A 15,153-nucleotide genomic window follows, 5' to 3' on the forward strand; every position below is an offset into this window, starting at 1 on the left:
CGTTTAGCTCAGCAGTAGCCACACGTTTACTTCTGGTACCGAGTTTGTAGCTGTCACACAGCGTTAGTCCCAATCCACCCAGGCGAAGCAGCTAGCCGGTGATCTGATTTAAGAGGAACGATCACCACCACACCGAAAGCTAGCTACCGCGGGACGCTCGGAACTCTTGCTAACCGGTGTTCGGCAACTGACGGAGGGATAAAGATGTCTAACGTTAAAGACACGGACGGGAAGAGCGAGAATATAATGGATATGGATGGCAAGGTGTTGTGGTACCCGGACTCGAAGAAGAACACACAGATGGATAAATTTAGGAGTCAGGTCAACGCGGACTACGGACTTAATCTGGGTTAGTAGAGAGGAGGAGGCCAGACAGACGGAGAGAGACAGAGAGTGGGATGAACACAAGGCAGTTTGTGTTGTGTCTCAAGGGTTTGTTAGCTGAAACAACTGACTGTGTAAGACTGAAACGAATAGAACGCAGAGAAATGTTTAAGCAAAAGGCATTCATTTATTACCTGTAAACTGCGACTGTGTCAACGTTAAAGATCTCCTGGTAGACAGCTATTAATTAACAGGAAAGGTAAACTAACTATATGAAGGACAAGGATTCTTAATTTACTTTTATTTTGATAGTAATTAGCAGTTTACAAGCTCTGCTCTAGTGTTTGAATCACCCCTCAGTTTGAACCTGAAGAGTTTCTGGGGAATGTTAAAAAACCTGGCCAACCAGGTATAGAATGAGAAAAGGGAGGCGTGACTTCAGGGAGACCAGAGGAGGACTGCTCACGTTGGGGGGTTTTCCATCATTTGCGGGGTCTCTCTTACCTGTGTGTTTGTCACTGGATATCATTACTGATGTCAAATATTTGCACACCCCTTGAAAGTACTTTAGAATGTCGTATAGATCCAAGCACGTCAGAGAACCACTTTAACTGGGATTCTGTGCATGTGTTGTGCATGTTGACATAAATCATTTAATTATGTTTGGAGATTATAAACCAAGACTGCCTTAGAGTTTATTTAAAGTTGCTATAAAGGCTGATTTCAATTCCTGGTTATCCATAAAATTTTGCAAAACTGTGGCAGCTTTACATTCTTAATTTGACGTTCGAGTCCTACTTTTGAACTATTTAAAAAAAAATATCTGGAATAATAATAATTGCTGTCTCTCTAGCAAACTACGATGACTTGTACCAGTGGTCGGTGGACAACTATGCAGAGTTCTGGGAACTAGTGTGGAGCTTTTGTGGAATAATCAGCTCCAGAAGCTATGAGGAGGTGAGTGCATCCCCTGCTTGGCAATAACTGACCTTGGTGAGTTTTTTGGGGGGTGGGGTGTATTCATTATTACAGTTATAAATCTGACAAGGAAAATTAAACATTTTCGTTGAAAGAACAATGCTACAAATGAGACTGACTCACAGTAGTTGAATATTTTATAGCATGAATTTTTTTGGCTTTGCCATTCTGCTGTGTTCTTATAGTTATATAGTCATATTAAGCTCATTTGTGTACAAGAATATGTTTAATTTTTGGGCCTCATTAATGACTTTCATTGATCGTATTAATTTGTACAAAAAAAAAGCTAAAGCTGCTATAAGAAATTGATAAAAAAGGAACTGAATTGTCACCTATTTTGATCATCGATTCCTTTCGTTCTTCCTTTCAAGCAAAAATAGCAAACGTTAAGTTTCCGGAATCTTAAATATCAGGATTTTTGCTGCTAATTTTTTTTCTCGATGGACAAAACAAGCAGTTGGACACGTCACTTTGAGCTCGAATTATCAGGTTAAAACTTGAAAATAATTAGAGTTATCAATGATAAGAAAAAACAACAACCCTGCAGTTGCAGCCCTTAAACAAACCACGGGGTTCATTATCAATTCCTCAATGTCTACAAAACGATTTGCTCACCAGCACGTATAGAAAACAGAAAAGGATTATAATTTGTACTGTTGGCTCTTTTACTCTGTGTTTGTAGTTTTACATTTTAATTTAGACTCCCTCTATACGCAGATTTCTACTCATTAAAGAGGAAAGCTATGAATCCCGTGGAAGTAAAAATCCCTCCTATTTTCAATTTGGTAACAACTCTTTCATTGATTCAAAAGCATCATGATCAATACATTTATTAGTAAAGTCACTATCTAATCCCTTCCAGGATGAGGGTGTGTGAGGTGGTAAATTTTTCTCTGGCGCCTAAACCCATGACACTGTGACGTGTTGTTAACACACCCCATCTATGCACACATAGATAACAGATTCCACGTCGCATGTTGTCTCTTGACATTTTTTTTTCTCGAGCTGTCTGATTAGCACGCTGCGGTCTGGCTTGCAAGTTAAAGAAATTTATGATATGCCGACCTGTCAGTCCAACATTTTGTAACAGGTGAAATGCACAGTCAGTTTGCCTGTTGCATAATCTGGTGAGGGCGTTTTTGTTTTTTTTTGTTTGTTTTGTTTTGTTGCATAATGTTCAAGACTGTTAATGTTTGTTTATTTAATGACAAAGAAAGAACTCCTCACATTAACAGAAGACTTCTGTTTCTGAACCCCCCCCCCCCCCTCGCTCCATGTGTGTTTTGTGGGTGTGTACCAGGTGGTGGATGTATCAAAACTGATCTCAGATGTTCCCGAGTGGTTTAAAGGGGCGCGGCTCAACTACGCAGAGAACCTGCTCAAACATGCGGATCAGGACAAAGTGGCTCTCTATGCTGCAAGTAGGTGTATGTAGTCGTAGTGGTGCTATGTGGTCCTGCTTAGAAAACAGGCGCGCAACCATGTGGCACTTCCAGTGTGGTTTAACTGATCCCAGTAGAAATTGCATTCGTCACTGGCATGTTGGCGTATTCTACTCACTTCTTTTACTGTTTCGCTTCATTTTGTTGTTTTCCTTTTCTATGGCAGCACGTGCACACACACGCACACACACACACACACACACACACACACACACACAACAGAGCTTCGACACATGATGGGTTTAATGTCCCCTTTAGACACACAACTTGAACTGATAACATTATTCAGTTTTCAGTAATAAAGCACAATGCAGGATGACTCATGTCACTCTATTAGATTAGCTGCCAGGTTTGTCATTAATGAATCGATCCTTCAAAGCTCTGTCTCTCTCTCTCTCTCTCTCTCTCTCTCTCTCTCTCTCTCTCTCTCTCTCTCTCGTATAAATACATACGTGTGTGTTTGTGTGTGTATTTGTGTTTTAAAGAAAGCAGGCTCCTGCACTCTCCCTCTGGGGTAACAGTATAATTACAGGAAGAACCACTAGTTACAATGCCGTGCATCCTCTCTTTGAATGTCAGTAAACTATTATTAGAGCCAAGATGACTTCTTCTGTCAGCGGCTCCGTCCTGCTCTACAAACTCTTTCTATTTACAGGTCTGGCCTCTCTTTTATGACCATTGCACGGACAAACACACAGACGCACACACAGACACACACAGACTGGATTTGCCTCTGTCCACGCAAAAGTTGTGATTTATTTGAGAACGACCACGACGAGAGAGAATACGCTGTCCTGTAAGATCCGTATGCACAGTTGGTGAGGTGGTGAATCAAAGCCTGATTGTATAAAAGTGCTTCTCTCACTTTAAATTTCACTTGACATTGAAACTTTCACCAGGACAGAGCTTACATAAATCGTGATCCCTAGGGATGCACGATATAGGACGTGGCAGTAATTACCAGTATTGATAGAAGCTTAAAAAGATCCAGTTTTTATGATATCTTCATTTGGCACATACTTGAAAACGCTTGTAAATATTTGGAATTTGAGAAGGTTTTTCTTTAGTCCTAAAACATTTGGAGGAAGCCTGTAAATCATTTATTTATTGTTGTTTCCTCATCACTGATGATGAATAATCAAGAAGAGATGAATGAATCTGAGCCAGTACAAATATCAGCCATTGGACTGATAGCGATGTATTGAAGAATAAACGAATCTCTGTCAATACTGGTGATGTGCTGATATTATTGTGTATCCCTAGTGAAATTTAAATGATATCAGGTTATTGTTTTGGTAACTTTGAAGCATTTAATAATATAACATGGACCAAGAGCTGAAGGGTTACCAGGAACAATGTGGATTCATGAAAAACCTAGAGCGGTCACGCAAAATAAATAAATCTAGAAAGTTGATTCTGTGGGAATAATTATTTGGTTATGTTTTGTTGACTTTACCTTATCGTCTTTTTCTTCTCTTTTTCTTCCAGCGGAGGCAAATGACGAGATCGTGAAAGTGACGTTTGGGGAGCTGAGGCGTGATGTGGCCTTGTTCGCTGCAGCTATGAGGAAGATGGGAATCCAGACAGGAGACAGAATAGTGGGTGAGTCCAAGTTTATTGGTTCTCTGTCTGACTGTCATATACAGTTTATCATGGGTGACAGCTGGTTCTCTGTCTTTGGATGTTGGTCTGTTGGTCGGATTGAACAAGTTTCTATCTTGCTCATTTGTAACTTGCAGCAGCACACAGGCCACAGCTGTGTGTGTGCGTGTGTGTGTGTGTGTGTGTGTGTGTGTGTGTGTGTGTGTGTGTGTGTGTTGGGTGTTCACAGTGGCAAGGAGGGCTGGCTGTTTTGGCGCCAGTTCCAACCTTCTGAATGTCATCATTTATTTTGTCAAAGTTCATATTTGTACAGGGAGGAATGGCTGAAGGGGCATGGTTTTCCATCCAATAACTCACAATACACCACTGTACTGATCCGCACATTAATGCGCAGTCACTCGCTGAGTGGTACTTTTACTACAACTGGAGCTGTAACAGCCATTTTATTAGCAAAAAAGCAAAAAAAACAATTGGTAAATGTTTAATTTCTCAGTTGTGTAGAGTTGTCCTTCGTCTTGTGGTTTATTGCTTCATGGCCGACTGTGGAAATCCATATTATTTGTATTGCACGCTTATCAAGGGATTGAAGTACTTAGTGGTAATCGAACAGAAGACTTTCAGACTTGTCAGGAAAAACGCCCTCACAAAAGAAAGTAATTCATTTAGTCAGCAATTGTAAAAGCTCCAATTTGTGCTTTTCATCGGTCGGCACCGATGTTGAATTTCAGCCTCCTTTCTAACATGCGATGTTAAAGCCAAATTAAAGTATTAACTTGTTATTAGTAATGGTTATAGTTATATTGTTTAAATTATTAATAATGTAAACAGCGTTTTCTGATGACCTTCACCGGAATAGGTTATCGTAAATCATAATCGGTTTAGAGCATTTTCATCTGAGTCGCGCTACTGAAGCACTTTTTCTCCGGTCCGTAAAGGAATAAGACTGTAATATTCAGCAAACGCTTTGAATGAAATATCTTATTTAAAAGTTGTTAGTTGTCAGATTATTATAGATAACAGACCCAAAATAGGCGAAACACTTGATTTTTTTTCACACCAAAAGAACCCTTACCAGTAAAGTAGTGTAACTCTTTGTTCCATTTTTTAAAAAGTGAAAATGTTTGTTGGCCTCCTCTGTGTTTGTGAATCGAATATTGTTTGCTCTCTGGACTTGGGATGGGAGGTCTGGCTGTTTTTTTGTTTGTTTTTTTACGTAATCCTGTCGAAAGACAAACAAAGACGCCTGCAGATGCGGGTGGAAACACAACCTTGGCGTTGAAGGTAATAAGTACACGAAACTATACACAGTGGCTGTATGTTTTGTTTATTCGGACAGCACTGAGACAGGAGCAGTGTTTGTGTTTGTTTGTGCGCGCGCCCGTGTGTGTGTGTCCGCTCAGTATCGCATCCATCACTCTCTGCTTTTTAATTATCGAGCTGTTTGTATTGAGGCGCCACCAGAAGCTTGAGTTGTTGTCAATCAGTAACATCTCTGAATATTCGCAACAACTTCCCAAATGCTATTTATCCTAATAAAGATGAACGGATTAGTACAGTTATGTTTGCAGAAGAGGGAAAGAGAGAGAGAAAATTGATGATGACCTGTAGTTCTTGAGTGCTTGTTGTTTTACCTTGAGAGCTCTAATTCAGAAATAATTGCAGAATGTTTAAATTCAGCAGTAAATATCTAAATTACTGAAAAAAACTGGGTCAGCAGGTAAAATTGCATTTTCCTGATACCGGTATCAGGAAAATGCAGGATTGGTATGAGCGAGTACGCAAGTCTATACACCGATCCAGTGACAGGAGCCTGCTATGTCCCAGTCAGCTGCTGCCCCTAATGCTGAAAGAACAAACTTCTACTATGTTACATTAATCAAACATAAAACACATATCGTGGATCCTGTCCTGGATTGAGGCAGTAATTTGGAGGTGTGACAACATGCTCTGTGTGTCTTTTTGTTCATGCTCAACATTGCTCTTGAACCCAGACCTTTAGAACATCTCGAATTTTAAGTCCCCCTCTAAATGATTGAAGCTAATGGAAGAAAACAAGAGGTGGTACAGTGGTGCAGTGGTTTGCACTGTCGCCTCACAGCAAGAAGGTTCCAGGTTCGAGTCTCGGCTGGAGTCTCCATGTTCTCCCTGTTCCTGTGTGGGTTCTCTCTGGTACTCCAGCTTCCTCCCACAGTCCAAAGACATCAAGAGAGGACGAGGCTGATTGATACTCTAAATTGACTGTAGGTGTGACTGTGAGTGTGAATGGTCGTCTGTCTCTATGTGTTGGCCCTGTGATGGACTGGTGAACCCCGCCTCTCGCCTGTAGCTGCTGGGATAGGCTCCAGTCCCCCCTACCCCCCCACGACCCTTAACAGGAATAAGCGGAAGAAAATGGATGGATGGATGGAAGAAAACAACTATTTCGCACCTGCTTGTGACTATATTGCTAATATAAACTCGCACTTTAAAAAAAAAAAAAAAACGATTTTTGCATCATCATTTCATGAGCTCATGTACAAGGAACTTTGTGTGGGTATGACGGCCAAGTGCATGGAAATGGGAGTGTAGAGGAAAGATGGATATTGTAGTTGTGGGTGATCCATTAGCTAATTGACTTAAGCTCTGTAGGAATCTCATTAGGATGGAGAGTGAAAGAGAGAGAGAGAGAGAGAGAATCATACCTCCTCTCTTCATGCCACCAAACACAAATTTGTGTGTGTGCAGTTTCAAATGTGTGTGCTTCCTTTACGTGTGTCAGAGATGTCCTTGTCGTAACTAAGATGTCAGTAATCTGGGAGATATATAGGCACTTAGCTGATGAAGCCAACCTGGTTTTATGGGAGGACGTGCACACACACACACACACACACACAGGTTCCTTTGCTCCCCCCCCTGCTGCCCCATCATCCTCACTATCCTCTTCAACGTCACACTGTTGCAGCAAGACTTTTGCGTTCACTCTTCTCATCCAAATGGGAAAAATTTACTGTTGAACATGTCATGAAAGGCGCTCCTTGCAACAGAGAGTAATATTAATGTCAGAGCAGATGGGATGAAAGCAAGCAAAATAAAAACAAATGTAAGTCATTACAGCAGCACAGACTTTTGTTTGTATGTGTGTGTGTTTTTTTTAATGTGTGTCAGAGAGGCGCGTGCTGCGACTCCTCACGCTCACTCAGCATCGATTTGGGAAACGGACTGCTCAAGTTTCGCGTCGATACACTCAAATGTATGTGTGCTGTTTGTGTAATTCTGATGTGTGCCATTATTGCATTCAACCAGTAATAATTGTGATTATTTTTTGATATCTGTATGAGGTAATGGGTGTGCTACCTATTTTGCCCTCAGTGACAAATAAAGTGCTTTGCTTCCTTCCTTCCTTTGCTTTGCTTTGCTTGCTCGTTTCAGGGCGGGGCGACGGTTCTCAAATTTTTACGCAACATCATTCCGACTACATGCCACACCCCTTGATCTCCTACAACGCCCGATATTTTAGAGGCATTTTATCTCAACAGAAGGCTTTTGATTTGGTAGATCATTATTAATTTAAAACATCTGAAGAAAAACATTTACTTCATGGATCAAGTTCTCTGGAGCAAGTGTTGGCTAACCAGTCTCTGCTCCTCGAGTCATCAAACAGGGTTGTTCCTAATCCAGGATGCTGCGTTCCCTCTTTGAAATCGGAGAACACTATTCATTTTGTTAGCTTGTCAGCATACAAGGATGATCTCGTAGTTTTTAGAGTCAAATGACATTCAAATGTAAAAAAAAAGCATTTTTTGCTGTCAGTCGATCTGAGAGTTATTATCGGGGACGTGGAAAGATGGCAAGGCAAAGGGGGGATGATTTGTTATATTTCAGCCTCCTCACTGACATATATCAGAGCGGCTCTTATATACCTCAATCCTTGCCACTTGAATTGTAATTCTGTGAGGGGGGGTGGCGGATCCAGACAGATAAAGATCCAAAAGCAAGGAGTCACTGTTGGAGTAATGATGAAGAAACTTGTGGCCCAGCTTTCCCAGACTGAGCCCTCTCATGTCTGTGCTGCAGCGGCGGCTCAGGAGTGTTCTGGAGGGCAGCACAGACACAGCACAGGTGTATGAATATTAATAAACTTTCTGATAGGTAAGGCAAAAAACAAAAAAAGAGTTCTGGCCTTGTAGATGAAACAAAATAAAGCTCAATATCTACCGATGCTAGAGTCTGGCTCAGGGGTCTGGTGGCTGCTCTGCTAAAAATTCCCATTTTGAAAGAATTTGTTACTGTTTGGGTACACAGAGATGTTTTATTCTCTCTCTCTCTCTGTCTTTTTATCACTCTCTTTCACCCCAAATGGCCAAAACAGATGACCGCCCACACGCCCGAGCCTCTTGCGATTTCTTCTGCCTGTTGCCATGTGCTACCTAGACCATCTCGATTTGTAAATAGTCACAAGATCACTTTGATTTGGAGCTATTCAAATAAAATGAACTGTTGTGATGTCTGTTGTTTTTGTTTTTTTTGCCATGTCTCCTCCCCTGCTCACTCTCTTGCTTATTTTTTTGCCATCTGATCTCAACACCATTGGCAGCTGACGCGTCACAAACTTACTTCTCTCAATCATGATTTGATTAGTATCAGCTTTCTTTCTTTTACATAGCTTCACGTACTTTTGGTGCCCTTGAAATCACCGTCTGATATCTGTTGGCACATCAGCAAACCTGTACATGTTGCAGACATTGTTATTAATATGTGTGTGTGTATATATGTGTGTGTGTGCGTGCGCTTTTCCTTCAACATCATGAAACTCAATTTGTCTTTCGTACAGAGCTGCCTAAAGCACGCAGCCCCACAAGAGATTGAGATTCATTACAACAACCAAAGAGGCAGGCTAGCAAGGTCTTGTTGTAAAATGATGATCCATGATGCTATTCGTCCTGGTTCAGTGTAAGGAAAATAATTCATGAGACTTCTTGTTGAACCAGCCTGGCAGGATGGTGATCTATCAGCCCAGGATGTCGCCCAGCCTGGCTCAGCTTCCTGATAATAGCAGGAGTCGGCATAGCAACCATTAAAGGCTGATTAGTCATGATTCATATGAAGTGACAGTATGGTTGCTATTTGCCTTTGACCCATCTGACCGCTTGGCTGAAACCACCAGCTTCATTATTGTTTTATTAGGCTATCAGCAAGGCAGTCATGTGGTTAAAGTTACAACGAGAGCTCCTGTGTTGAGTCTTGCCTGCCCGGTGCTTTTTAAAAAAAACAACTTCCTGCTACTGATTACAGTTGAATTAGAGATTTGGTATCAGGACTGGCTTCCTTACATGATGTTAGGTGCAGGATAAGATAACTTTATATAAATATGGCAAAAGTGTAACTATGATGTAATTGGTTCATTGTTTATCAAAAATATCCCAGACCATAGTAAATGACCTCATTTTTATGTAGCGCCTGTCTACCTCAGCGGCACGTAAAACACTTTCAGTGTTGTTTTACATTTAGTCTTTGTCTTTTGGACTAAAGTGCTTATTAGTTTTAGTCAAATTTTAGTCATTGCTATAGGAGATAAATTTAGTCTAGTTCTAGTCTACGAAAACTCAGAAAGGTGGCAGGTCTAGTTTTAGATTCCAACTGTTTTTTTTCATGAATTGTCACATGTAAGTTGTGAAAGTAGCAAATTCATAAGTTCTGCAGCGCACTGAAACACATTGTGAGCTTGTAGATCAGCTATTTTCACCAATAGGTTCATTACTCCAAAAAAGCCCAAAACATTCTTAGTGGCCACATTTGTTACCATCTCTCTTCACAGTGCATTCAGTTATGTTTTTGCTGCTGGATTCTACTTAAAATGCGTCCATTTCTCTTCTGGTCATTTCCGACCACCGAGCCCCTTGACACTGCTGGCATGGTCCAATGTTTGTAACGAGCGACCGCAAATCTGTTGAGCAGAATGCGCGCTGCGCGCCAGGTGGTGGGCGTGACCAAAGAAGTATAGGATGCAGCACTATTGCAGATACTTTTTAGGTGTTAATTGACTGATTACACACAAAATCAGCAGAAATGTCAGGCATTTTGAACGTCCGACAGACCGCCCGCTAACATTAGCTTCCGTTCTCATCTCGTCAACGAAAGCTCTCACACGTCGTGTCATGTTTTAGTCATCAAAGAGCCGTGTTTCATGTCACAGTCATGAAAAAAAGGGACGTCAACGGAATAATTTCGTCATCGTTGACAAAAACAACGCTGAGTGCTTTGCAGTGTCATCTCATTCACCCGTTCACACACACTCACACAGTGTCGGTGGAGGCGACCATGCAGGGTGCCACCCGACTCATCAGGAGCAATTATGGGTAGTATCTTGTATCTCAACAAGACAACATTTTCTTTAGACAAGTTATATTTAATTCACAAGATTAAGATATAGTGGTAGTGGTATACATGGTATCACTGTGTCTTTGGATAAACAAACTTGCCCTTTTAGTAAATCATAAACTCTCCTGGGTCATTATTCAAGCAAGCAAAATAATTGGCGAAAATCAAACTCAGTTATCAGTTCTCCACACGCAAGCAATGGAAAGGAAAGCTAACCACATCACATCAGACCTCAGGCATCCCTGGCACAAGTCTGCCCAGTTATTACCATCAAGCCGCCGCTACAAAGCGCCCCCATCAGGAAAAACATTGACCGTAACTTATTTGTCCCCACTGCCATCAAAATCTTTAACAATCATTAACAACCCCCCCCCCCCCCAAAAAAAAAAGAATTTAGATGCCCATTGTTTTATTTCTGTTGCAAAGATGCTGTTTTCGTTTTGTGCCACTTTGTCTGTCTTCGTCATTGAAACCACGCTGGAGAAGATTTCCTGTCATGTCATGTCAGACAATAAAGTTTTTCTGATTTCTGATTTTCTAAATGTTTGCCTCTCCTCACTGTCCAGGTTACCTGCCCAACGGTATCCATGCAGTGGAAGCCATGTTAGCAGCAGCCAGCATCGGAGCTATTTGGAGCTCCACATCTGCCGATTTTGGGGTCAACGTAAGAAAAACCCATCATATTAAGTGTTTCGCGTATTTCTATATATTCATTTTGTGTTAATTTTTTTTTGCGTGGACTCTTGAGCATTTGAACTTGTGACAACTTAATTTTGGCAGCGTTAGCGACTTCCCATTACACCACAGTGTTTAAAAGAATCCATAAATTGGCTTTTGGTATTTTTAGAGAATTCACAATTGGGCTTCAGACAAAGCAAACAGATGAGTGTGAGTTTGATTAACAGCAACTTCCTCTCCAATAGTGATTAGATCTTCTTTTTTCTTAGGGTGCTACTGCCCCTTGTGGCAGATCTTTGGTCCTACATCTGGGATGAATTAAGTACTTACACCAAAAAGAAGATGGTATTTTTAGTTTATCTAAATTTAGTTTTATAGACATGCATATACTCAGGTTAAGGTAGTACACAGCCTATAAATTTCTCATTCCACATCGTATTGGTTGATAACTCCCATTTGAATCCCATATTATTCTGCTATAACCACCTTTATCTTGTACTTATACTAATATGCTATTGCACTAGGAATGGCATTATATATCATTTACTTTTACTTTTTCTTTTCCTTCTCTCCCTCTTTTTCTCAGGGTGTACTTGACAGGTTTTCTCAAATCCACCCTAAGCTGGTCTTCTCTGTTGCTGCAGTGGTTTACAACGGCAAAACACATGACCACATGGAGAAGCTGACCAGTGTTGTTAAAGGTTTAGCACCCAAATTTACATTTCTGATCATTTTTGGTGCCGTAGTTTACAAAAACCAAATAAAGGCTTGGTTTTGTTTTGTTTTTTTTGTTTAATTCTTGTGACTTTCAACAGGAACTAAATCTTACTGTGAAAGTTGCTAGTAAGTAGAAAAAGAAACATCAGAAGATAAGATCCTCAGAGTTTTTTTTTGTTTTGTTTCACACTCATTCAGAACAAAACTATCTGAAGAAATCAGGTGCTTTAGCTGCATGAAAGATGCATGAGTAGGTGCTTACAGACATCTCTGAGCTCCTCAGTGGGCTCCGCGATGAACTCAGATGTGCTGAATAAAATAACACCTTTCTCTCATGCCCTACTAGGTCTGCCTGACCTGAAGAAAGTGGTGGTGATCCCTTACGCTCGCTCCAAACACGAGGTTGACCTCTCCAAGCTCCCCAACAGGTATGTCTGTGGATAGTTACTATGCTAAAACAGGGATGATGTGTGTTTGACTGTGGGTACCTCAGATACATTTGATCTTTTTTTTTTTCTTTTTTTTTTCTACAGTGTATTTTTGGATGATTTCCTGGCATCCGGGCGTGGCGAGGGAGACCAGTTTCCACAACTGGAGTTTGAGCAGCTTCCGTTCAGTCATCCTCTGTTCATTATGTACTCATCAGGAACAACAGGAGCTCCCAAATGTATGGTCCACTCAGCTGGGGTATGAAACACACTGCGTGACTAATAAAAGCCATTTGGGAAGGAAACGTAGGCGTCTGAGCTGTAGTATCATCTCCAAAATCACGATAAATGTCCATCCAAACTAAGATATAATGCGGTGTTGTCAGTCTAAAAATAAAGTCTCCTTTTTAGGGGCTGGAAAATGCTGTCAGTAGTGTAGGCACCTGGTGTAAACACAGCAAACGGTCTGCATCTTAGAACAGCTTATATCAGTGTGGATGAAGCCTGAGTTGATAAGACAAAGGAGATCAGGAAGGAGTAAGTCTGAGTCAGGCATCTTAGAGGGTTTCGGAAAGGTCATGCTTTGGAAAGAGACACATCTTTGAGAAATTCTTGAAGATGCGATCATGAAAATTGAAATTTCCCACCCATGTTTGCTTCCAAAGTGGAGGTTCAAAGATCATTTTGGACCTTAGAAACAACAGCTGAGAAAAAAAGACCAAGAGAATTGAGTTTAAAAATTGTTTTGTCATATTCTGGTTTGTAATGATGCTTATTTTGCGATGGAATGTCAGGAAAAAGAAAGAATGAAACTATTTTAGTTGTTTTTAGAAGTCCAACAAGAAATAGCTTCAAACAAGAGAGCATAATGTTTCCATTGTTGGTGTGTAATCATGTTAAACAATAGACTGAATCAAACAGTATTAAATTGTTGAGGTCATTCCAAATCATCACCACAACAGTAGTTAAAATCATGTGTAATTACTTTTTTCTATCACATAACTCACCACAAGGTGGCAGCAGAGTTCCATCAGCAGCTCTCTGAAAGGTTAACCGCTCTCATGAGCGTATAATTTACATGTAGTGTTTTTTTTTCTTCTACACACCACATCTGAGTGAGGGAGAGTGTCAGATGATTGTGTGATTTCAATAGGAACCACTGCACTTTGAAAGCTCAGATATTCAAATAGGTTTTAGACACCCATACAAATGCATCCAATCACACTCCCTAAATATTTGTTCTACCTCTTTCCATCTACCACAAACAAACAAACAAACACACACACACACACAGACACAGACCCTCCTCTTTTTCTGCCTTTGCTTTTACTCTGCCGCCCAATTTCCATGAGTCCATTTTCTTCCTCCCTTAGATGTTTTTTCGTGCGCTCTCCATCTTGTTGCCTTCTTACTCTGTCTTCCTCTCTGTCCCTGGCTCTGTCTTTGTGTGTGCCCCCTTCTTCTCCCCATGCCGCTGATAATTGGATAGTAATGTGCTGGTGAAAACATTTCGTATTGCCTCACTGGCAGTCCTCTCTGGCTTTACCAATTAGCCACAGCACTGTTTTTGCTTTCTGCTTTGTTACGGCTCTGTTAACATGCTGTCACCAGCAAGACGGCACACACACACACGCACACGCACACACATGCACAGCACACCAGTGTTAATATCCAACTGTGATGGGTTGTGACTGTGGGAGACGTCACACTTAACACAAATTGGCCTTTTGTTTGCTGCATGTCGTCTTAGGCAGAATAATTTTTTTTTTTGCACAACTGAGAAAATACAGGAATTACTGTTCAAATACTACATGCTTGTGTCTTTACTATTCTGTGTCCATCACATTTAATTTAATTAACACAATATTAGCAGCAGCTCTCAGCACCACAAACCATTGAAATAAATCAACAGTTTCATTAAAACCTGAAAATTGTAACACTTGTGATGAGAGGATTTACCACAGAGCTTTTGGATTATACCGCATTTGTTTGATTTAGGTGTACCCAGTCAATGGGCAAGTAAGTGTGTGTGTCTTCCATGTCAGCACAACAAAAATATCAGTGAGGCGAGAATAAAGGTAATAAGAAGTAAATGTTATGAATTCAAATGTGAGCAAAAAAAAAAAAAATCTGAGCAGGTGTCTCTCTGTCTCCTCAAGGGTACGCTCATCCAACACTTGAAAGAACACATCCTCCATGGCAATATGACCAGCAGTGACGTCATCATCTACTACACCACGGTAGGTCTTAACAGTAAAAATGAACACTCCCATAATACCAACGTTATTATGACCTGAGGAACTTTGCAACCCCACATTCTCGCTGTCTCATCTGAGACGACAGCAGGGGATTAAAGTGAAAATATTCTGAAGCATTTTTAATCATGAGTTTTTGGTCTCTCTCTCTCTCTCTCACACACACACACACACACACACACACACACACACACACACACACAAACACACACACAAACACATATTTAGCTTAATGAGCAGCATAGAATACTGAAGGTCAAAGCTGTGCATAGTTGTTGTTTTTTAGATGTTCCTAAAAGTCTTTAGCTCCTCTGATGCTAAACGTTGAGGAACACAATTATGCTGATTAAAACACGTCTTTTTAAAATGTAT

General features: G+C 40.8%; 1 protein-coding gene across 1 annotated transcript in view; it reads left to right on the plus strand.

Annotated features, from left to right (window-relative positions):
- Positions 1 to 15,153, plus strand: part of aacs (acetoacetyl-CoA synthetase) — a 38,742-nt gene continuing 23,589 nt past the window's right edge. Inside the window, exons 1-9 of the mRNA XM_086206685.1 lie at positions 1 to 349; positions 1,178 to 1,281; positions 2,603 to 2,723; positions 4,233 to 4,346; positions 11,270 to 11,367; positions 11,968 to 12,082; positions 12,445 to 12,526; positions 12,632 to 12,785; positions 14,686 to 14,766. Coding sequence (XP_086062811.1) covers positions 205 to 349; positions 1,178 to 1,281; positions 2,603 to 2,723; positions 4,233 to 4,346; positions 11,270 to 11,367; positions 11,968 to 12,082; positions 12,445 to 12,526; positions 12,632 to 12,785; positions 14,686 to 14,766 — 1,014 coding nt within the window. The 5' untranslated portion in view covers positions 1 to 204. The remainder of the gene's footprint in view (positions 350 to 1,177; positions 1,282 to 2,602; positions 2,724 to 4,232; positions 4,347 to 11,269; positions 11,368 to 11,967; positions 12,083 to 12,444; positions 12,527 to 12,631; positions 12,786 to 14,685; positions 14,767 to 15,153) is intronic.

The sequence above is a fragment of the Aulostomus chinensis genome, chromosome 6, assembly GCF_037954235.1.
Source record: "Aulostomus chinensis isolate RoL2024-O1b breed Wild chromosome 6, RoL_Achi_v1.0, whole genome shotgun sequence".
Taxonomy (NCBI): Eukaryota; Metazoa; Chordata; class Actinopteri; order Syngnathiformes; family Aulostomidae; genus Aulostomus; species Aulostomus chinensis.